Source organism: Pteronotus mesoamericanus, unplaced genomic scaffold (genome assembly GCF_021234165.1).
Source record: "Pteronotus mesoamericanus isolate MK-2021 breed Mesoamerican mustached bat unplaced genomic scaffold, CSHL_Meso_final scaffold_371, whole genome shotgun sequence".
Taxonomy (NCBI): domain Eukaryota; kingdom Metazoa; phylum Chordata; class Mammalia; order Chiroptera; family Mormoopidae; genus Pteronotus; species Pteronotus mesoamericanus.
Window position 1 is genome coordinate 2,285,133 of NW_026555314.1, and position 24,620 is coordinate 2,309,752.

At 47.4% G+C, this 24,620-nt stretch overlaps 1 protein-coding gene across 5 annotated transcripts in view; it reads right to left on the reverse strand.

Annotated features, from left to right (window-relative positions):
* Positions 1–24,620, reverse strand: part of LOC129086320 (protein HIRA) — a 71,734-nt gene that overhangs the window by 21,774 nt on the left and 25,340 nt on the right. For all 5 annotated transcript variants that reach the window (XM_054592780.1, XM_054592781.1, XM_054592784.1 and 2 more), the window contains 12 exons: positions 23,231–23,391; positions 21,174–21,341; positions 19,404–19,517; positions 17,474–17,544; positions 16,704–16,809; positions 14,171–14,386; positions 12,698–12,783; positions 7,869–8,066; positions 5,785–5,946; positions 2,329–2,533; positions 1,838–1,942; positions 519–667 (listed from right to left, as the gene is read on the reverse strand). In XM_054592780.1, coding sequence (XP_054448755.1) covers positions 519–667; positions 1,838–1,942; positions 2,329–2,533; positions 5,785–5,946; positions 7,869–8,066; positions 12,698–12,783; positions 14,171–14,386; positions 16,704–16,809; positions 17,474–17,544; positions 19,404–19,517; positions 21,174–21,341; positions 23,231–23,391 — 1,741 coding nt within the window. The remainder of the gene's footprint in view (positions 1–518; positions 668–1,837; positions 1,943–2,328; positions 2,534–5,784; positions 5,947–7,868; positions 8,067–12,697; positions 12,784–14,170; positions 14,387–16,703; positions 16,810–17,473; positions 17,545–19,403; positions 19,518–21,173; positions 21,342–23,230; positions 23,392–24,620) is intronic.

Consider the following 24,620-nt stretch of genomic DNA (forward strand, 5'->3'; position numbering starts at 1 on the left):
GGCTCCAGTGAACAGAGGCCCAGGTGCCCATTGGAAGACACTGGGTGACTGACACTGAGTTAAGGTCTCCCCTCAAAGTGCACAATCTCAAAAGGGTTGGGATGAAGACTCAGGGGACAGTGAGAAATCTATCCCGACCTCCTTGGATCAAAATCTGGGATCCAGAGAAGAACCATCCCAAGTCAGAACCAGGTGGAGCTCCGCCTGGGACCTGAGACTTCAGACAGCTGGGCAGAAAAGGGAATCGGAACACCTGGGTGAAAAATCCTGCTGTGGGTGAGCCTCTAGGACTGTTTTCCCACCTGTACCACGGGGACAATGACGCCAGCTTCACTGGGTGTTGCAAGGAATGAGATGGCAGATGCACACACTCTGCCCAGAGTAGGACCTGGCTCAGGTCCCCACGGGAGCTAGCACTTAGGGGCAGTGCATCCCCTCAGACGGCATCAGCCCCACACGGCACAGCGCACAGTGCTTGCTTTACAAGACACGCTGTGCCAGAAGACCCTCGCCCTTACCTGCTACCGGCGGCAGTGAGGATCCGGCTGGTGAGCACTGTCTCCCACTCCTTCCCTTCCCGGTTGCACTTTAGGCGGCTCAGCTTCACTCCCCCCACGGCTGTCACCTCATTCTCCACCTCAATGTACATGGAGGGGTCGGAGCTCACCTGAAAGGAGGAAAGCGAACGCAACGTTCTTTTCAGGTTACAGTGGGCCCGGCAGAATTGGGTCATCGGACAGGGGAAGTGTTAGAGGCCTATACCCTGGGCCCTGAGGCAGGGGTAAGACAGAAGAGACAGACAGAGCTGGCCGGACAACAGAAGGGTGGTGGTGAGGGCAGGAACAGGGTGGGGAACCAGAGGGCAGACTGTATGGCCTGTCGGGGCAGGGAGAATGTTGGCAGCTGGTTTGTGTCTGGTCATCCATATGGCAGAGCAGAGAACTGGTGTCTGAGCTAAAGGCTGCAGAGTCTCCTAACCTCACCATGTCCTCTCACAAAGGAGCCTGCAGAGAAGGCATGTGACTTGTCTAAGAGCACACTGCAAGTGAGGACGACAGCCAGCTGGGGTCAGAGCTGGGAGTGAGACATGGGTCTCTTGCCTCCTAGCTGATGGTCTTCAAAGATCTCAGTGCTTGGCAGTAATAGTCTGTGCTGGTGTCCGAAGGAAGTCTAGAGATTCGTTAGTTCCTTTTCTAGTAAGGTTCTGCCTGCTTATGTGAAACCAGCCTCATAGGGGTGTGCCCAAAAGAGCATGTGTAGAAGCTTGGTTCAGTGCTTGGCTCTACATGGGCTCAACCTCACCTTTCACATCTGGGGAAGTGACTGATAACCGTATGGAAAACCAGGCAGAATGACTGAACAGCCTGTACCTGTGTAGCCACATGAGTGGGTGACCTGAGGCAGAGGGCCGTAAAGAAACCAACAACGGTCCCAGGCAGCACTCAGTGGTGAAACCCACTGGGAAAACTGGAGGAGTTTGGGAGAGGGGTCGTGCTCCTTGCCCCCAGGCTGTCTGGGACCAAGAGTGGAGCTAAGGAAGCTTCCAGAAGGGACACCTGAGACAAATCTGGAAGGAGCTGGGTATCCACAAGATGGCAGCAAGGACTGTGAGGGCAAAGCCGCAGGCGGGGGTTGGGGGAGTGAGGGAGCGCTGGAGAAGAGGCTAGTGAGACTGGTGGTTGCCCTGTCAACTACGGCTTCCCCCAGAAGGTGATGGAGAGCCGCGGGGAAGCAGCCCTGCCTATGACAATTCAGGGTTTACACAAGGGCTTGGGGAGAAGTGGAGATGGAGCAAGAGAGAAAACACTTGTGAAGGAGAGGCGGGAGGCCTGCTCACCTGGAGCGTGAATGTTCTCTGGGGGCCCGGCATGGGCAGCTTCAGTGCAGGCGCAGGTACAGACAAACACACAGTGTCCTTTTCTGCGGTCAGAGCAGCTGGGGACTGCAATAGCAGAAATGTCCATAAGCCCCTCCCCAGCACTGTAGGACAGTGGCAGGTACAGGTGAGTTATGCCAGTTCCCCAGGCACTTCCACCCACTCTGGGAGAACAACAGTGCAGATGAAGTATCCAGCGATCCCGCTGGACAGAGGAGGCAGCTGCCACCAGGAAGGTGCTCAAGGACTCTGGGTGGGTTGAGGGCAGGTCTGAGGGGGACCGCGGTCTCCATGCTACCTCCAGGGGGGTGCACGTCTAAACCAGCTGTTCCCACGCTGACGAGGCACACTGTGGTGTGCAGCGCCTCCCTTCTCCCACTTGGGCACGTTCAAGCTCCAGCACTGAGCTGAGCAGGTGGCTGGGGAAGGTGGCACAGGCCTGCTGGCCTCACCTGGACAGAAAGAGACATGGGCATGAGCCGCGAGTCCTTCCGAGGTCGCCCTTTCTTCTTCTTCTCCACTGTCTCCACCTCAAGCTCCAGTTTTCGCTTGGAGAGTGAAGAGGGCTTGGCCACAGGAACCTTCTCATCGCTGTCACTGCTGCTCTCCAGCAGGTCCCGGGGCCTCAGCTCTTTCACAAGGTTCTGCTCTTTCAACCTGCAAAAACACAGACAGGAAAAAAAAAATACAGACCAGTATCTCTCATGAACATAAATACAAAATCAACAAAATATTAGCAAACTGAACTCAAAAATGTACAAAAAAATTACACACAATGACGAAATGAGATTTATTCTAGGTATGCATACTGTTTCAACGTTCAAAACTGATTAACGCAATCCATCACATCCAGCAGGCTAAAGAAGAAAAGTTTTATAACTGATAAATAGATCCAGAAAAAACATGATGACAAAACCAAGCATCTAGACATGATAAAAATGCTTAGCAAACTAGGAATAGAGTAGAACTTCCTCTATTTGATAACGAATACCCACAAAAAATCAAAAGCTAACAAAGACATGTTGCTTTTTTTTCTAGACTCTCACTTCTATTCTTTGGATCTTATGTCTATCCTTGTACCAAAACCACAATGTCATGATTATTATTGCTTTGTAGTTAGGCTTGAAATCAGGAAGTGAGTGTCTCTCAACTTTGCTCTTTTTATCCAAGACTGTTTGGCTATTTTGGGGCCCCTAAATTTCCATTAGAATTTTGGGGTTAATTTTTCAATTTCTTAAAAAAAAAGAAAAGGCAGCCAGCTGGATTTCTGAAAAGCACTGTGGTAAATCTGTAGGTCAATTTGGGGAGTCACCATCTTAGCAATATTAAGTCTCTGAGTCAATGAACATGAAATGTCTATCCATTTATTTATGCCTTCTTTAATTTCTTTTAACAATGTGTTATAGTGTCCAGAGTATTAGTTTTATACTTGCAGTGTCCAGAGTATAAGTTTTATACTTGAACTCATTTGTTAAATTTTTTTAAAAACAGATTTTATTTATTTATTTTAGAGAGAGGGTAAAGGAGGGAGAAAGAGACAGAGAGAATCATTGATGTGCAAGAGAAACATCAACTGGTTGTCCCCTGCTTACCCCTAATGGGGGACCTGGCCCAGACCCCCGGCATGTGCCCTGACCAGTAATGGAACCGGTGACCTCTCAGTTTGTAGGACAACACCCAGCCCACTGGGCCACACCAGTCAGGGCTATTTTGTTAAATTTATTCCTAAGTATTTTATTCTCTTTTATGTTGTTGTAAATAGAATTTCTGTCTTACCTTCATTTTTGGACTGTTCTTTCCAAGTATATAGAAATATAATTGATTTTTGTGTATTGATCTTATATCTTGCAACCTTGCTTAAGTCATTTAGTCTAAAAACTCTAGTATGATGTTGTATAGAAGTGGTGAGAACTGACATGCTTGTCTTGCTTCTGATCTTAGGGGAAAAGCACCCGGTCTTTTACCATTAAGTGTATGTCAGTTATGGTTTTTTTAAATGCCCTTTATCAGATTAGAGAAATACTCTTCTTTCTTTGCTGAGTTTTTTTTTTTTTTTTAAATCATGAATAGGTATTGGATTCTGATTATGTGATTTTTTTTCCCTTCTTTTTTACAGTGTTACATGAGCTGATTTTCACATGTTGAACCAACTTTGCATTTCTGAGATAAATCCTACTTGGTCATTTTGTATGCTTTTTTCTATATGTTGCTATAAATTTGAGGATTTTTGTGTCCCTATTCATAAGAGATACTGGTTTGCAGTCTTATTTTCTTGTGGTATCTTTAAATGCTATTGGTATACAGATGATATTGGCTTCACAGAATGAGTTAGAAAATGTTTTCACCTCTTTTATTTTCTGGAAGAGTTTGTGAAGAATTGGTATTAATTCCTTAAATGACTGGTAAAATACAGAATAAAGCCATCTGTGCTTTTCTTTGTGGGTAGTTATTTTGATTACTAATTCAAAGCCTTTACTTGTTATAGGTCTATTCATATTGTCATTTCTTCTTGAGTCAGTCTTGGTAGTTTATGTCTTTCTAGAAATTTATTCATTTCACTTAAGTTATCTAACTTATTGGTATACAATACCTTCATCTTTATTTTTGTAAAATTGGTAATAATTTCAACTCTTTCATTTGATTAAATTTATTTTGTAATTATATTTTAATACTACTATGTCCTGCTTTTTTCAAATAATACTTCATCTAAATTATTTTCCCATAGTTCTTCAGCCTTCATAAATATTAATGAGAGGTTACATAATCAATAGCTTACTTCTTCAACACTTATCCTTTAAGGAAGTTGGGTAAATGTTCTCCATTATAATGCTGCAATGAATATCTCTGGACATGGGAGAACCCCTGGGTCAAAGACACTATCGCTGGACTCTATTTTGTCTTTATTGTACAAGATATAGCAGCTTTTAGGTGTCATATCTAAGAAACAGTTGCCTAATTAATGGCTACATAGATTTACATCTGTTTTCTTCTAACAGTTTTACAGTTTTAGCTCTTTCATTTAGTTCTTTGACCCATTTTAATTTTTATATATGGGAAAGTACATTAATTTTTCCTTATATTTTGTTTTATATTTCATGTCACTGATTCTTTTAAACATATTTATTTCATAATCTTCATCTGACAATTTCATGATCAGAGGTTTATAGAGGTCTAAACCAATTGTTCATTAAGTCTCCTGACACTTGTGCATAACACACTCACTGTTTTTTAATGTGTTTTGTTACTTTGGATTGAATCCATCTTGGACAGTGCTTTATTGGTGGGAAAGCTGTACCCCCGAGTCAGGGAAATGTCCCTGGCAGGGCTGATTCACACTTGTTTTGCCAAATGACTGTGGGTGTTAATTGGACCAGAATCTCTTTCTTTGTTTGTTTCTTGGCTTGGTGATTTCTAGAGGGCACAGGTTTTGTTAAACTGATCCCCAATCCATGTAAGGGCAGGTCTGTGGATATACAGTTTCACATGACTTGGCTGCTTTGTGGTAAGGGAGGCGCAGAGAGTGGGCAAGTGGCAAGAGCTTAACTGCAGAGCAACAGCATCAAAGCCTTCCTCCTCTCAAACCATCTCCAGCTCCTCTTCTGGGCAAACTCTGGGCTCCATTCAAATGATGTTATTTTCAGCACATCCCCTACACTGACCAGCTGTCATGCTGTTGCCCCTGTTGTCCTTGTGCCTGCTCTGCCTACCCCCATGGTTCCTTCCAGCAACCTTCCCACTTGAAGCAGCTGCTCCATTCTCTTTGAATCAGGGGATCCTAAGCACAGAGACTGGAGTCTGCTCCCCCATCCAGGGAGTGCAGGCTGCTTGGTAGGAGCGAGGACGCTGTTCTGATGGCCTGAGAGTGCACTCTCCCTGGCCTCTCTGAGCCTCACATGGCCACCACCTACCTTTCCACGGCTGTTGGAGTCACACTGGCCAAGGCAGGAGCACCAGGCGTGGCTTTGGACCGCTCCGTGAACCGAGAGTCCAACGCTTTCATGGGTTCAATCTTGGATGGGGTTGTTAACACAGAGGGGGAAGATGCAGCAGGAGACGAGGTAGCGTTCATGCTGGAGTAGGGGAAGAAGAGAGGAGAGCATGTCAAGCACAATTCATCAAGGATTTGGGAGTCTGGGATTTGTGTTACTTGGAGACAAGTGAAAAGGGCACAAATATCAAACTTCTATAACCATAGAAATTTAAACATACAACCTACTACCCTACTACTTTTAACTAGTTTTTAATATTTTCGTGTATTAAAATCCTTGAAGTCTGGCTGTCAGAGAAGGTCATGAGAAAATGCACTCACGTTTGCCCAACTACATTGTTCTGAGAGCTTCTGGGGTAGCATGAGGCCTAGACAGTGGCTTTTACAACTCTTTTCTTTCACCATCTGGCCCCACCTCCACAACTTGAATACAGCACCTCAAACCATGCCAGCCGCCACCTCTCCCACTTCGACAACGGGTCTGATGAGAAAAGCCCCACCTGGGGTGCTGAAGCCACAGTCTATTCCTGGCCTTCAACCTCCAGCCTGGGTGGCCCACCCCACCTCCATGTGACTGACAATTACACATTCTTCCACTCTCCTCTGAGTGTTCACCCCATAGTGCTTGCCTGCCACTTCTGAGAGAGGGAAAGCCCGAGCTTGGGCCTGCCAGTTTCCCTGTGTACAAGTGCATCCCCGACAAAGGGTCCCCAAACCACTGGCCTCCTAATGACCAAATCCACCTGCCTGGACCCCACACAAGATGCCTGGCAGATATCCCGGACTGCCTTCTCCTCTCCAGGAACTGCAAGACCAGCTGCTGAAACAGTTTGCAGATCTGGAACTTTCTGTTCTCCTTGCCCCCACGGCCATGACATTAGAGCCCAGGACATGAAGAACCACTCTAACAGCAGCAGTTTTGTGCACTAGGGTGGCAGCTACGTGTGGGCACCAATGCCTCCTGGAGAGATCCTCCTGAGGTGCAAGCCCAGAGCCTTCTGAGTCTCCACTCCCAGGAGAAGCCCGGGACACTCGGTTCAGCACAGAAGCCCAGCTTTCTCCCCCTCTACTGCCGCTCCTCAGGGACTTGGGGTTCTGCTCTTGCTGCCGTCCCCAGCCCCTTCCCCTGGGTGGCCTGAATGGGCCCTAAGAAGGGCGCCCTCTAATAAGCCTTTCTAAGACTTGCCCACAAACCCCTGCCTCCCCCACTTTGGATGGCTAGCTATTTCTACCCAGGAGACTCCAGGAGCCATCCCTGCCTCTGTGCCAGGTGGCGGCTGGCGTGGTTTGGGGTGCTGTATTCAAGTTGTGGAGGTGGCGCCAGATGGTGAGAGAAAAGAGTTGTAAGAACCACTGTCTAGGCCTCATGCTACCCCAGAAGCTCTCAGAACAACGTCGTTGGCCAAAAAGCACCTGGTGCTTCTCTCTCCACCAGCCTACACGCTCTCCGGGAACAAGGACCCACTCACCAGCCCCCTGCAGATGTCTGGGCCCTAGGACAGTGTGTAACCCAAGCGGGTGCTGGGCAAATGTTGCTGAGTGAAGGGCTCCTGGCTCTTACTCATGCTCCTCTGGTTCTTACTGACTTCTCATCTTCTTTCCAGGGAATGGCTGGTGAAGATGCGGGCTTCCTGGGCAAACAATTCTGAGAGTGTGAGGGGCTGGTGTGGCAACGCTACCCATACTGCAGCGGAGGCCTACGCCACCTTCAGTGCAGATCGGCCGGAAGGCGGGGCTGATCCTGTGGAAGGTGAGTGTCCCTGGCTGGTTCCCACCTGCAGTGGCCGAGTCCTGGGACTGCCCCTTCCCCCAGGACTTGAAGTCCTCATAGTCCTGTGCATCAGAGACAAATCTGAAGAAGGCCTCCCTTCGGGGCAGGCCCTCACCTGAAATACAGTGTCTCTTTCCTTTCCTTTTTTTATTGAAGGGGCCATGAAGTGTCCCTGGAACACGTCTAAACCCAAACTTTCGCCAGGGACAGAGGCAAGTCTTGTGCCCACTCACCTGTCCTTACTGACAGAACTGCCCACAGGCCTGGTGCCAGCCGCTGCTGCGGGTTCCGAGGACGGCTTCGAGGTGCCGAAGGAGTTGGGGGTGCTGGAGTCCAGCGGCAGGAGCTGCGGGCCGCTGTGAGAGGAGAGCATGGTGCCTGCCAGGGAGCCCGAGAGCGGGATGCTGTTAAAGAATGCCGTGGAGAAGTCCCTGTGGCCAAGGAGAACAAAGTCGGCCTTGGAAATCGGACACCACACCAAGTACTTCATACATTCTAAAGAACTCCTTTCCTGGATCCAAAGGTAATTTATATTTATGGAAGAAAACTTGTAAAATAACAGAACTAAAATCATTCCATACACTTCATTTAACTGAATCTAAGGTGAACTGATACTTTATGTACAACTAAGAAAAAACTGTTACCAAATGTAATTGTCAGCTGCCACCAGTTATAAGATGCACCCTGATCTCAGAGGTGTTAAAACGTGCAAGCATGTGCCTCAGGACTAATGAAATACAGCATACAGAGTGGGCCTTGCTTTCATTACGGGCTCTATGGATGTACCATAATTTACCTAACCAGTCTTTACTGAGGAACAACCGGGCTGGGCTGTCTCCCAGCCTTTTCAGTAATAGACACTGCGGCAACAGGAGGCAAGATGCTGCAGTGTTAAGACTGAGGGCCCTGGGCCAAACCAGCCAGGTTTCACTCCTCTGCCATGCACCAGCTCTGGGACCTTGCGTACTTCAACCACTCTGTGCTTCAGGTTCCTATCTGCAAAACAGAAAATGACAGGACCTTCCCCATGAGGTTACTGTCAGGACTGAAGTTGTTAGTGTAGCAAACACTTAGAACACATAGTAGCTGCTCAAAGATGCCCGTTATCACTACTGTCATCACACCTGTTGCTTCACATTTTACGTAAGATAACTTCTTCAAAGTGGAAATGCAGCAGCCAATGAAATGTTCATTCATGATTTTTGACAAATGGTTATAAAGAGCCCTCCATAGCAGTTTAAATTACAACCTGCGTATGAGTGTCCATAATTGTACAACCTCGCCAACAATTTTATAAAATTTCTTGATGCTTGACAACTGATAGACGAAAATTAGTATCTTCCTACGGTTTTAATTTGCGATTATTTTGATGTAAGACTAAAATTTTTTCATATAGAAACATCTGATTTTCTTTTTTGTGAAGTATTTGTACGTATCCTTTACCTGCTGTTCTATTTGGTTATTAGTCTTTAAGACTACTTACTTATAAAAGAATTCCTTATATAAACAACAAATATTTTCCCCACAGTATTGTGTTTTGATTCTTTATCGTGTAATTTTCTTTGCCAAAAAAAAAAAAAGTTATTTTTGTGTGGTCTAAATTGTGTGTCATTTATAGAAGACTCTTTTTTTTTTTTTTTTTTTTTTACCTCAGAGATTATGAAAATATTCTTCTATGGACTCTTCTAAAATTTTAAACAACAAAAAAGTTAAACATTAAAAAAAGGTCTCTGAGCTATTCAGAATTTTAAGTGAAGCAGGGCTCCAATTTTGTTTCTAGAATATCAAATGGTCCTTCCATTTACTGAATTAAGTAATGATTCATCATGGATGCAGAATATTATTACCTTTAACATTTTCATAAATATTTGAGCTAATTTCTTGTTTTTATATTGTATCCCAATGTTCTAGTTATATGTAGTAGCTCACTGTCATAATTACTATAAGTTTTAACTTCTGGTGGGGCTAGTCTTCACTAATTAATCTTCTTCAAAAATATTTCAGCTATTCCTATTTATTTTTCCACTTAAATTCAGAATCCTATTGTCTGACTCAGAAAACTCCTGTGGTTATTTGTATGGCTCATGTTGCAGGTGCAGTTGAGAGAAATTTGTCATCTTTACGATGCTGGGTCATCCTAGCTAAAAAGTGGTATATGCATTTCCCTGTAACCTCTTTGAATTTCATTTTAGGTCTCTCAGTAGGGTTTAAATTTTTTTTCTTCATAAAGATCTTCTACATTTCTTGTTACATTCAGGTATTGCATTTGTGAAAGTGATTTCTTCCTTTATCTCTTCTCAAAATAGTTGCTGCTACCTGATGTCATCATGTTGGTTATATATAGTCACTCTATGTTTTTCTCATATTGTCTGTGGTAGTTTTTCCACTTGATGCTCTTATAGATCACATCATCTTTAAGTAATAATACATTTTTTCCATATCCTTTCCAATTTATTTTTTCTCTTGACTGAGCAAGGACCTTTAGAACAACGTTAAATTATAGTCCCAAAAGTAGATATTTGCTTAGTTTTTAAATTTAGTTTGAATTAAGATTGTTTATCCAGCATCCACCTATTCCCATTTAATGAGTTTTAAATAAGAATGATTTGAGTTTAATATAAATGCTTTTAAAGCATCTATAGAAATGACCACATAATTTTTTGGATCTACTGACATGTAGCAGTAAATTAAGTTTCCCAAAATTTGAACCACCTTGTTTTCCTAAATTAAACCTTTTTGGTTGTAGTGCATTAACCTTTTAACACACTGTAAGGTTCTATTTACTTAGAATTCTGCATTGACATTCGGAAATGAGATTGATCAGGAATTTATCCTGTTCTATCTCTGCCAAGCTTTGATGTAAATATTGTGTTCATTTCAAAGAAAAAGATTTTTTAGGCTTTCCTTTTTTTCCTACGTACTAGAGTATTTTCAATAGTATTAGAATGATCTGTTCCTTAAAAGTCTGTTAGGATTTCCCTGTGAAGCCTTCTTAGTCTGGTGGCTTTTGGCAGATTAACTGTAAATAGATTGACAGTGCCCGCTATTTCTTCTATAATTCATCTGTACAAACTTTCTTCAGTTTGCTAATTTTATCTTCCTCAAAAATCATCCACGTTCAAGTTTATTTGTGGAGTTTGGCAAAGACTTCCACCCTTTTGATTTATTCTTTATCTGTAGTTATTTTCCACTTATTTCTACTTTAAATATTTGACTTTTCTTTTCTGTCTTAATTAGCTAACATAATAATTACTTATTCTGTTACTACTTGCTTTAACATAGGTATCAGGAGGGCAAAAAAAGCCCTGAAGACCAAGAGAATGAATTTCTGGTGGCGGAAAATGAGCCTGTGGCAGGAAGCTGGCTCAGTCCAGGCAGACGGCCATCTTGTCCCTCTGCCTCCTCACTACGCAGGGACTGAGGGATGGATCTACAGAACGAAAGTGCCGCCGCCATCGCTGCCACCACTGCCACCACCTCGTGACCCTCACTCCCACAGTCTTGCAGTGTTCAAAGTACAGTCATATACTTGGTCTCACTTGGTCCTAAAAAAAGGGTAGGCGGGGGGTATTACCCTGTATAGGTTCTCCATTGCCCTATAATGGGGAAATTTATCAAAGGAAAGTCACGCTTTGGGAGGAGTCAGGAAGCTGGTACTGGCTCTACTGGTCAAGTCTCTGCCCTCCATGGCTTCAGTGCCCAAATGCCCAACACCAGGAGGTCAATGAGAACATCACATGACTGAAGGTCTCTTTAGGGTTCTTAGAAGCTCACCCAGAAGCTTAGGGTTCTGGGACAGCTCACAGATGAACAACGGCAAAGTGCAGAGGTCTGCTGCGTGTGGCCGCCATGCGCAGGCCGGCCGCATGAGCACAAACCCAGGCGAATCACCCTAACAGGGCGCGATCTGCTTCCTTCACGCTGGGCGTCATCATTCTTTGGGTGAACATACATCGTTTTGGGGAGAATGACAGATACAAAAGGAAGCCTCACTACATACGCTGAAACACAGCAAATGGTGAGTTTCTCCCTCTCTGCCCCCTCAGGTAAACATGCCTCAGAGTCCCACTCTCCACCCAGCAGTTCCACTTCTGGGAAGTCGTCTGAAGCAACAGTCACAGGTGTGCTCAGAGATTCATTTACAATCAAAAACTACAAGTTCACAGTTAAGGGGCTGGTTAAGTAAATCATGGTGCATTCACAAGCGAGGAACCTGCACAATCAGCAAGCCAATGCTTTTGACGACTATTTATTAAAATGGATGCAAGGTCAAGACATAAGAACAAGTGTAGAAAAAAAGACTGGAGATAGAGATACCAAAATGTTAACAGTGATTGTACCTGAGAGACTGAATAACAGGTAATGTTTACGCCCATCTTTGGGCTTCTACTATTTTCTTTAAAAAAAAAAATTATCTTTAGAGAGAGGGAAGGAAGGGATAAAGACAAGGAGAGAAACAGCGATTGGGTGCCTCTCTCAGGCACCCAATGAGGGACCTGGCCTGCAACCCAGGGATGTCCTGACTGGGAATTGAATGAGTGACCTTTCACTTTGTGGGATGACATCCAACCCACTGAGCTATACTAGTCAGGGAGGAACTTTACTATTTTCAACGAGATATATCTATATCTATATCAAATATATATATATATATATATATATATATTCCTTTCACAATCGAAAAAAGGCAGCTCTATAAGGGAAAAAAGAAATAAAAAATCAGTCCAATTTCTCTCCCTGGTGTCTTCCCACATCACTCAAGAATGAAGCAGGGCTGGCTGCGTAGACCCAGTGGCCCTGTTGAGGGGCCCTTGCCCACTGGCCTGTCACGGGCCCCTCCCAGCCCACCATCAGCGTGTAATAAGTTTGTATAAGGGCTCTGTGGGGAACACTGGACTTTGAGGCTGGTGGGAAGCTGGGATCAACTCCCTCACTTCCAGATTCTATAGGTTGGATCTGCAGAAGAGTCTGTGAAGACCCTGATTATAGAAGTGCAACTGGTGAAAGGTGGGAGGAAGACCTCCCAGACAAGGCCACAGAAAGCTGGTGAATGAATGAGTACCCGGTGTCCAGCTGTGCTATGCAGAGAGGTGTGATTCTTCTCCGACCATCTGCCGTCCGAGTCTCTACTTGTTTCTTCAAAAGATTCTGGCAAAGTAGAGTGACATAAATGAAGGAAAAGTTTATGCTGACCATCTCCAAATATCAAAAAATGACATTTCTACGAAAATGTTTTTTAACTTCCCTTTCTATAGACTTCTGATCCAATTAAACTAAGCCCCCCTCATCAAAGAACAAATGTTTTTATCAGGGAGCGTGCTCCACTTCCTGCACAGTAAACGAGAGAGGACAGAAAGCTCCCTGCTGAACCAGCTGTAGCCCCTTCCTCTCCATACCGGCACTGCAGGCCTGGCCAGGCTCCAGGGGAGAGTGAGCAGCCAGGGGATCAATGAGGGAACTAACAGATGAGATGTGCACCCATGAGCCACATTATTGTTTTCTAAGCTGTGGTTTGCAAACTTTCTTCCACTAAAGGCTCACAACAAGAGTTCCCAGTCGCGCGTTGTGTCTGAATCACCTGGGGATGTTCATTGCCCTCCACGAACTCCCGAAGATGGTTTAAGCTCTCTAGGCATTTCTAACCTTCCTGCCCCATCTCTACCTTCCACCCCTCAGTGAGACGTGGACCTCCAGATGAAGAAAGGGGGGCCCACAGTTGTCTCCTACAGGCAGAGGTTGAAACCCAATGTTCTCAGTATGGTAAATCCTCACTGAATGTCACTGATAGGGTCTTGGAGACCGTGACTGTAGGTGGAACAACATATAAGGAAACCAATTTTATCACAGGCTAATTGATATAAACAAGAGTTAAGCTCCTACAATGTGTTTCTGGTCATAAAAACACCAACAAACTAAACAGAGACCCAAAATATTTCTAATATTAAACAATGAAATATATGTGAGCTACACATACATTTAAGAAAGATTAATGAAAACAAGCAAGATTAATGAAAACAAGCAAGATTATTCTCCAACCCACTTATTCCAGCTCAGGGCCACGGGGGGTTGGGGGGCCTGTCTCTGCAGCTCAGGGCACACCCTAGATCATAAACCTGATGTGCCCATCTTTGGGATGTGGGAGAAAGCATAAGGGGAATGTGCAAACTCCACACAGACAGTGGGCTCAGCTGGAATCAATTTTTTATTTTCTCATCAATCTTGTAATGACAAAATGACATTACTCAAGGACCTGTTGTATACAGAATTGCCTAGAAAGGCCAGAAATGAACTCCTCTAGAGCTCCTCGGGCAAAAAGTCCTTTGATAAAGGTGGCTTAAGCCCTGCTACTACCTCATGCAATTGAAGGTAATGGGCCAAGTGGGCCCAAGCTGGCTCACCCCTGGCTCCTACACCAGGCCCAGCACACACCCACCTCCCGACCACTTGTGTCTGTGCCCCGTCCAGACTGCCTGTTCCCCTTGCCCCATCCCTGGGCATGTGCTGTGTTCTCAGTGCCCTTGGGCCAAGCCCTCACCTTCCTGATGTCTTCCAGGCTCTCCCCATTGACGACACCAGTGACTGAGGCAGCTGAGCCCGTCTCTCTGGCCACAGCACTCTTCTGGTCCAGCTGCTGCTGCTGCTGCCTCCGCTGGTACTTAAGCATCTCAGGGTTCTCGATGACAGCTGTAGAGAGCTGGGCCTCAGTCATGATAGCCAAGCTCTTGCCATAGGTAGACTGATGAATGTGGCTCTAGAGGAAGCAGAGGAAAGTATAACAAACCAGCTGTGAGCAGCCAAGTGACAGACACTGCCCACCAGTAGGTGAGCTGTGTTGGCTCTCCTGGCTCTGAAAGCAGAAAGGGCCCTAGGCAGGGGTCCCAGAGCGCCGGCTGTCAGCTCTCCATCGCCTCCCTCCCTATTCTGCTTGATGCCAATGAGATGACTCTGCAGCAGTCTTGTATCTTCCCTAGATGTTTGGCCTAGGTGCCTCCTGTGTATCTATAGCTGGGGATGAAAATGATTGAGTAACCAACGAGCAAACACCTACTACATGTCTGGTGTAGAACATGAGGTGTTTATTCAACTAAAGGTGAGACACTCAAGTTGCTAACTTAAGGCTTTTAAATCACTTCAAGGACGCCAAACACTCTTTGGGAGTCAGATGTTGAAACCAGAGCCTGCTTGCACTGCCCTCATCAGCGGTCACCAGCCCTACGTGGTTGGAGGTTGCCATGAGGCTGCTGACAGTGTTTCTAAGAACAAGGGAAGGCCTGGTGTAGCAGACCTAGGGAAACCCTTCTCTGTCCCTGCTGTCCCAGTCCTTCTGAGCAGGGCCCCTCCCTCCACCTTCCCAAGTCTCATTAGTCTCCTGCCACAACACGCCAGACAGGCCCTCATGAGGGCAGGAATGATGTCCCCAAAACACTGGCGTGACTGGTACATGAACAGATTCATATAAAGATATGCTATGACCAACATGCAGGACAGGAGGACATCTGCCTCAGAGCAGAAGATGGGAGGTGTGGGAAGTGGCACCTTGGGACATGCTCCTGCAGGGTCTGGTGCGCCTGTGTGGCCAGGAACCTCCCTCCCTAACCACCCTGGTTCCTGCCCCCTCTTCCCTGAATGTCTCCCCTGGAATCTCAAGGCAGAATTCAGTGTTTGGCCAAGGTTTCCCTAGTGTTCTCCATATACTGCCTGTCATCTGGTAAACGACAAGCTAGACGGGCTATTACATAGGCTCCACTGTGACTCTCCAAGGGGGAGGGGCGTGCACAGCGATTCCAGGTTACCTGATGACTGTGAAAAGGTGGAAAGAAGACCTGAGGCCACTGAGACACTTATCCTTTCATTGACCAGCGATGGCCAGGGTGCCAGGCCCTATTCTAGGTGCTGTCAACAACACAGACCTCTACTCCTGAAGGGTTTACATCATAGTGGGGAGTCCACAAAGTAGCTTAAGAGGGAGCTTCTACTAGCAATCGAGTCACTAGGGAAGGGAGCTGCCCACATGCGCCGAGCTTTCACAGGGCTCCTATCAGACAAATTAGTGCTGGCAAAGGCCCATTTGTAGAAACACTGGTTCTGAGTCTATGGTAGTTAGAGCAGAGCCTTTCCTGAAACACTTGAGAAAAGGCACATGGGCCGCACTGGCCTGGACAGAGCACAGGGAAAAAGGTCCAGCCCAAAGCCAGTGAGCGGGCCTGGGTCAGGTTTCTGTTCTTTGTATTAAAAGGCCACATATGGTCTCGGTCAAAGGCCATACTATTTTCTGAGACTTAGTTATCTCATTGATGAAATGAGTAAGCCCTGCTTCAAGGGTTCTATGTAATTTAGGTGAAATGATATATGCAGACACACAGTCCAGAATCTGGCATGTACTAAGTGCTGAGAAACAGCCAATACTACTATTTAGTTGCTGCTCCATGGCAACTGCGTCAGTACAAGACAATAGGGGAAGTGATGTGAGTGGGGACTCTTGGGAGCTCTCTCTCCAGCTTTCTCCCAGGGGGAAACCTCCCAGTGGGTAGCTAGTTATCAGCTCAGGAAGAGATGCCCCAAATTGTTTTATTCTTCATTCCAGAACTGAGTTTGGATGTGAACAGAGACTCATTTTTCAATTAATCTATTTTGCAAAGAAGACAAGGATTACAATCTGTAACAGATGAACTCCCAATAGTATGTTAAGAAACAATGTTTCTGTGTATGTCACAAGGAGAGGGTCTTGCCCTGGCTGGTGTGGGTCAGTGAATTGAGAGCCCGCCTACTAACCAAAAAGTTGCCAGTTCAATTCTCAGTCAGGGCATATGCCTGGGTTAGGGGCCGTGTCCCCAGTCGGGGATGTGCGCGAGGCAACTGATAGATGTATCTCTCACACATTTGATGTTTCTCTCCCTCTCTTTCTCCCTCCCTTCCTCTCTCTAAAAGTAAAACAAAAAAACAAAAAAAGGAAAAAAGAAGAAGAGGGTCCAATCAAAGGGGCCTCTCAGAGCTATCACAGCCATTTCTGTGGCCCCAGACCATGCACAGCACATGGGGCACGAGTCAGCAGTGTGTTATTCTCCTACCTTCTCCTCCTCACTCAGGGGGTCTCCGAGCTCATCCTGAGAGAAATCCAGGAATGCCACAGAGCCATCCATGGAGCACACCAGGATGCCCAGCCCGTTCAGGGTCCTGAAAGAGATGACCGTTAGAAGCCTGGGAGCAAGTGTCTGTGGTACTCACGCATGCCTCAGTGGTTGGCACAGGACAGCGGGGCAGGGCTCTAGGTAGATGCTGAGAACCTCTGATTCCTTCTATGGCCTTGTGGGGATGGGGATAGGGAAGACAATAGAGTCCTAGAAGGTTCGGCGTCCTTTAGTTCTAAGGCCATGCACAAAGTATCTCTTACCATGTGTTTCGTAAGAATTTCATTTTCATTTATCTTATTTTTGAAACCATTTTAAAAAATATGTGGGGGAGTATACATCTAAACGAGGTCACTGAGAAGCAGAACGTGTCTCCACACCTATGCTAATCCAGTTCCTGCAAGGACACAGTAAAGCGGAACCAGGATCACAGCACTCTCCTTTTCCTAAATACCAGTGTGTTGGAGAAGGCGTGTTCCAGGGGCACATCCCAACGAAGCAGGGAGCGCAGCAGCATTTTCCCCAAAGCAGGACTAAGCTGTCCTTTCTTGAACTGTGTGCAAACAAGCACCTGAGGTTTGCTCCACTGGTGACACCTGGGAGGGGGATTATCCCTGGCTTCCTGACCCTAATCACATCCAGTGGCTCTGTATGTCAATGTATGGCTTCTCTGCTCCTAGCCTGTACATCATTACAAGAATCCATCTTACCAGGAGATATCCATGATGGATTTGTCAAACAGCTCATGGATGACAACCAAAGGCCTTTTCAGACACGTGAGCTGGAAGGAAAGAAGCCGCAAAGGTTAATGAAATGAATGAAGACCATTTTTTTGTCCACTCAGCTAACACTACCAGTCCTAGGGGTCTAGGTGAGAATCTTGCTGACATACACATTAAACTCTATTCAAACAGCAACGACCAAGATCCCAAACTGCAGAAACCAAAGCTTGCCGATATATGCAAACTAGAGCGGCCCCCGTCTGACAGGCTCACTGTGATCTGGCAGGGGAGGTAACTTTACACAGACCACCAACAATGGAGAAGGGGACTCTGGAAGGGGACAAGGTAGGAAAGGCAGCTGCCAGGACGGGGAAACAGCCTCAGAGAAAACCCAGCACCTCTTCTCTGGGCGCAGGGAATTCTGGTACACATTGTGCAAGGCTTGGGGTAACTCTCTGCATGTGTCACACAACGACACTCTACACTGTGTGCACAGTTCAGAAACACACAAGAACAGTTTATGTTGCCCTAATCCAGACCCAAAGTTAACCACTATTAATGTTTGCATGCGTTATTTTCTTCTGGTCTATAAGACACATGGTTGTGCCTTCTTTTTTATTTAATATCTACTGAGCATGTCATTAAATATCCCACAGTTAGCTCTTTTTGGTGACTGCATAGTATTCACACGTGCATATTTGTTCTCTAGTCACTCTAATGCTGGGCCGTGCACTGTTTGCACGTTCTCACAATTACAGCGAGATCCGCCTCTTAAACACTAGTGTCTGACTCCCTGCTGACAGGTCCTGGGGCCACGGGGCGGCAGGCTGGGTGGGAACACCCTTCTGCAGGGCTCCCACCAGATATTGCAGAAGCTTCCAGGATGCTGGGACTGCTCTTGTGGAAAAAAAGTCTCTTCAGCCACTCTAGTCCCGAGAAGAGGGCTGGAGTCTGAGTTACCTGAGATCCAAGAGAAGACTCTTGCCCTACCCTAATTCCACTTCCTAAATAGAGTCCTGCCCTCCTCCCAAAAATGTGTCTATAGACCCCTCAGAAAACTGGACCTGTGTGAGCAACTGACCTCAATTTTTTAAGAAACATGAGCACACGATCAGTGATGTTTTGGTCAAAGCACCATGAATGGAGCCCCAGGCCAGGAGGAGCCCAGGAAGAACATGCCTGGAACTGCCTATGATGGCACTAGGGTCAGGTTCTGCAATGGATGTAACATGAATACTGGGCCTGAAAAAATCACAGTGTACACAGCAATCAATTTCTCTGTGACAAAAGACCGTAACAAATGCAGCCAGAGGATAACCTTCACACCTACAACTTCAAATCCACTCTGCTTATGGGGAAATCAATAATAAGGAATAAACTCTTGTTAAATATAATAACATACACGAGTTCCAACAACATTGTACTGAGTGAAAGCAACGCAAGGAAAAGTAAACATGGCACAACTCCATTTAAACAAAGTTTAAGAACAGGCAGACAGCGTTAGAGTGGTTGCCTTGGCTGACGGGAACCTGGAGGGTGGCGTCTTGATTAGGCAGGGACAGGGAACGTTCTGGGGTGGTGGTCACATGTGTGAACATGTTACGACAATGCACTGAGCTGTATGCTTCAGGTGAATACACTTTATGTCGATAGAGGATTTTTAAAATGAAGCCAACACAACATGACAACTACGGCACCGACCACCAAGGGTGTTCCCTGAGTCTGGACACAAGAGCTGCGCTGGCTGGGCTGAGGCCCAGGCTTCAGTGCTTCTTTTAGGGGTGACAGGAGGACGTGGCCGCAGGTACAGGGTGAAAGCAGGGGTCCCTCCTCTTCTAGGCCTCCAGGCTCCAGACTGTCACCAGCCCTGCCTCCTGTTGTCCTCCAGGAGCAGCAAGAGCGCATGGCGGGGGCTCACCCAGACTGAGAGGGAACGGTCCTTGCTGCCCACGGCGCAGCAGCAGTATGGGCAGCTGGGCTTCGCGGAGCTCCCGTTCTTCTGCTTCTTTTTGAAGATTTTTGGGTTGAATTTCTAAAGCCAAATAACAAATGCTAAAATAATTGATCAAGCATTAAGCACATATCCCATGCCTAGTATAAATATATCACCATCGCAGCCCGCCAGTGGGAGTCCGACGCAGATGACCTCCTGTCTGATTTTCCCAACTACCCAGGAGGCACTGTGGTGAGGAGGAAGCGAGGCTCAGAGAGGCCAGAAAATATGTGCCGAGTCACCCGTAAGTTAGTTGTGAGATGAGGGCCTATCGACTCTCCAGCCTGGGCCTACAGTTCACTGGATGGCAGGGGAGCTACTGAACCCCTCCTGGCCTGGGCAGGGACCTAGGCTTTAGGGACAGGGTCCCAAGGGGAGGCTGCTCCACTATTCCTTTCCCTTCACTGTATTTCTTGCTCAGAGCCAACACTGTCTTATAGAGACTCATCGGCCCTGCGTGAGCGCATGAACAGGGATGATGGCTAATCAGGCTAAAGTCAGCTCAGGGGCCACCCCAGTGTACATTTTTGGAAAGGGTGCAAGCACACACTGAGGTCCTTGCTGAGGTCCCAGCACTGAAAAGGGCTGGGAGCTCTAGACCTGGAGGTGAAATCCACAAGCCAGGAGAACTGAGGGGAAGGCTGTCAGGTGGCCCAAGGGGTCCCAATCCCAGAGGGCAGTCAAGAATGGCCAGGGGTGCAGAGACCAGAGAACATGAAACCCAGAGGCATGTGTTCTGGGCTTGAGTCTTCCCAACCACCTCCCACAGTTGCTCTATGAGGATCACTCAAGAGAGTCACGTGGAAGCGCTACGCAAACTAGGAAGCAGTGACATTCTAACATTTTAGCAGCGTGGTTCTGGTTTCAAATCAAATCTTACATGGACTGTAATACAAAAAAATTAAAGAAGTGATATTGTTTGTATAAATTTAAGTCATAATATATGATATTTATTATCAATTTAAACGGTGGGAAGGAGATCATTTTGATAAATAAGAAAACTGAAGTGAGGGGCCTGGATGGTACTTCACTTTTGCCAGCCTTAGCCCGTCCGTCTACGGGCTTTGCTGTCGCCGCCCAGTGCTGGGGAGCCCTGGTTCTCGCAGACTGCTTGCCTGGGACACTCCAGACACTCTTTGGAATCAGGGAGGAGCGGCCGATGAGCTCTAAGGCCTGCGAGGGCGTCCGGAGTGGGGCATGGCCTGCACCTCTGGGCACTCCTCCTCCCACGTCCACTGTGGGTGGGCAGCTCCAGACTCAGTGCGCCAGTGACCCAAATGGGAGCCTTGAGGCTACAGCTGGCCGCCACTGGGACAAGCACACGTGCCTGGCGGGCGCACAGACTGCACCTGTGCCCTCCGGGGCCTGGAGCGTGGGGCACTTGACAGGACCATACTGCTTGAGTGTCTGCGAGCAGATTCGAGTGTGTAAAAAGGCTAGTGCAGAGCTGCAGTGTTACTAATTAAAGGCTGATTTTGGTGATATTCATCACATTACAGTTTGCCAATAAAACATATGAATACATATTCTATTTTGTAAATTTAATTTTTAAACATTAAAACACAAGTACTTAAAATGAAATAAGAACATGACGTGTGCTGAACCTCAGAGCCCCCGGCTCAGTCCCACGCGGGACCCAGCCCTGGGGAACAGAGCACTGCCCCGCTCCGAGGGCACCACTCTGAGCACACTCACCACGACGGTCACAGCTTTCCGGTGTCCGACGAAGTCCATGTTGGTCTTCCAGCCCTCCCGTTCGATGATCTGGGCAGTGGGGCCAGAGTTGTTCATGGCGTGGGCTGACACCAGGTAATGTCCGTCGGGTGACCAGCTCAGCCGCAACACATGGGTCGTCCCTCCACACTGAAAGAAACATTTGTGCTTGAAAGGAAATCAAGGCCAATCTTGTGACCTAAACTCTGGCCTCAAGAATAAAGCTGAACTGATTTACAAATGTACGATGGTGGAGCTTGCCCTCAAGGTTCCGGCCACACTGACAGCTGTAACTGCAGTCTCTCCAGGGGACACAACAAAGGGCTCTGTCAGGTGGGACCTGGAGCTATAGCGACCTACACTCTTCCCTCAGGAGGTGCGCACAGCACAGTGAGGAAGCCTCTGAGGGGATCTGCGGGAGAGACATCTCTTGTGACCTTCAACTCAGCGTGGGCCAAAGCTATCTGGCCTCCGACCCCTTTTTTCTGTCCAGTGCCAGTTAACCCTGTTACATGGGGTCTGAAGGTCATTCACTGCAGCAGAGAAAGAGCCCAGCTGACCCTCCAGAACCTGTCTCTGTGACTGCAGCTGGTGACTATGAGCCCCCACCCGCTCTCTCAAGCCTGTCCCGTCACCTGAAGCCTGGTGACGCTACCATCAAGGGAGAAGAGGTCTACAAAGTCTGAAGAGACCGTAAAATGCCCAGCAGAAAGGCACTGTTCCCCTGACCTAGAATGAGGGCTGATGCAGGGCTTCACTTCATGGTGTTTCTCCTGCAAAGTGAGATGCTATGGGCCAAAAGCCACCCCCTGAAGCACAAGGTCGATCCAGGGCAGCCCTAAAGACTTAGGGATTAAGGTCTTGAACTTACAGCTTCAGGGGAGGGCAGGACAAGGCAGGGCAGGCCTACCCCAGAGGCTGAAGAGCGCTGCCAGTTCCCACCGGGATGCCAAACCCTCCTGCTGCATCTGCCATAGCTGCCCCCAGGAGGCTGGCTCGTGGGACCCTAGCTGCCGCCTGGCTGCTGGGGCCTTGAGGAACTCCTGGTGTGAGGGCCCTTGTGCCCTGGGCAAGGCTGCAGCCAAGAAGGGCAGAACTAAGCGAGGCGAACGCTGGTACAATGTGCCCAGTCCAGGAGCTGCTGCCGGTGTGGGGAGCACTGAATATATCCTTTCAACTTTCCTCCCTCAACGAGCCTTGACTGGTGCACCAATGTCTCTTCTTCCTGCAAAACTGTACTCATGTGCTTCCCTCTGAGAAGCCTTCTCTGATGAGATCACACCACACGATCCAGGCTATTTCTGCCCACTCGGGGCACAATCACCATGCTCACAACCAATGTGAATGTCTGTCCTTCCCACTGGGCTTTAAGCTTCAAGAAAGAGACTCTGTCTTGAGCCACTTTTATTTCTAGTACATAGTACTGCCTTATACATAGTAGGCACTTAAGAAATGTCTCATGAATAATGGTGAGCTCGAATGCTAATTCCATAAAAAAGGAGAACTCAAATAGAAGAGACAGTAAAAGACTACACAAGCCACTGCAGTCCGACCTCCAGACATTCTGCAAACCATACTGGTAACTCTACCCAAGAAAGTCAGCTGGCCTGCAGAGTGGAAGTCAGCGAGCAAAGCCAGCACAGTCAGGAAAAATACAAGACAGAGCTGACTCTATCCCCTTGTGCTCCTGTATACCCTGTGGGTTAGTGCAATACAAATGCCGCGTGGCGAGAGAGTTTCATCCATGTCTGTGGCAGCCAGCTGTGTAGCACAGGTTGTGGGGGTATCTCTAAGTTCCTTACAGCTTTAACACTTATAAATCCTTTCACTTCAAAGTTGGACATTTTATAGCATCTGAGAAATGGAAGATTTTCATCATCTGACTCTTTGGGCCAGAGTGCCTGCCCCAGAGAACGATGACCAGTCTGCTCAGGCCACCAGACTGCGCATTCACCCACAAGGTCTGGCCTAGGCAGCTCCTCCTCTGTGCACGGAGGCAGGGAGGCGGCTGGGGCGAGCTCTCTAAGCTGTCTCATTACCTCATCAAAAGGCTTGGTGATGCTGGTCTCCAACTGCCAGTCCAGCGTCCTCCACACCTTCAGGCTGCGGTCATCAGCTTGAGAGGCAATATATTTACCAACAGGGTCCCAGGTCAAGCCCTTTACCAAACCAGAATGACCTCTCAGGGTAGCTAGAATTTCTGTGAAGAAAAATAAGAAATTGGAAACGTGCTACCTGGGGGAAAACAATGACTCTCTATAGAAACACGAGCAAGGCACCTACATATGGACTATGGGATGGTTAGCCAAGAAAAGGGACTTCAGTAGTGCACGCTGGCCAGTGCGAGCCCTGGGCACAAGAATAAGAGCCCCTTGATCTGTTTTCCACAAGGCAAAACCCATCTGAAGAAACGACTGCTCCAAGGAGGCAGGTGTCACGATTCCCCTTTACTCCCAGCTGACATTTGTGGTTGAGGCTGCACATGCCCCTGGAGGGGCAGGCAATCAGGGGCCATGCTTGGGCTGGAGCCAAACTCTGCCCCCTTATCTTGTGCGCAGCTGGTGGTCGTGCCTGTAGTTTGCCTTTCGGGACTGAGCTCATGCTCACCTGGCTGTGACATTGGCATTTCTGATGTGAACCTTTCTGGCAGCTCAGGGACTGGGCACTGCTCTGAGTCCTCTAAGTCATCACTGAGGACAGAGTGCGAGACAGTACCTCCTAGGGAGCTGCAACCTACATGTCACTCAGCCTCTAAATCTGCCACTTGGTGGCCAGGTTGAGGGTCCCCACAAATACTGGTGCTTACAGAGAGAAAATGACTTGGGTCAAATCCATGGACGATACTTTTTGGCCTAAGAGGAAAACATACTCCAGATACAAAGCAGGAACATAAGTATCTTACTAGTTATAAACTGCAGTGCTCTGCCAGGTCATGCCATCTGTCATGACTTTAAACACATTAATAAGAAAAACTAATCTTTTGCGAAACTGGATTTGTTAGCCTGCAGCTGCTCAAGGGCATCACTGAGGAGAGGGCAACTGAGCTGAGGGCAACTGAGCTGAGGGCAACGCAGAAAGGGCCACCCTTGAGCGCACATGTGTGGAGGTGCAGGGAGGCATGCGAAGGCACAGCCCGATGGCAGTGTCAGGGCAAGCTAAGCACAAGCTGGGTGAGGTCCCCAACTCCAACTATGACTTGTGGCACATCCATGTTAGCCCTCAGTTACTATTTTTCTTTAACATAAACCTCTTTTAAAACCTTAAACAAATGTAATTGATAAAGAAAAAAGAACTGAACTACTGAGACACATGAATCCCTGTCCACTGTGAGACCCATGCTGCCACCAGCCAAACGAGACAGGGCCCACCCGGCTCTGGACACTGGCGGGCAGCACTGATGATGGGCAACCCATTCCTGTTGCCACCCAG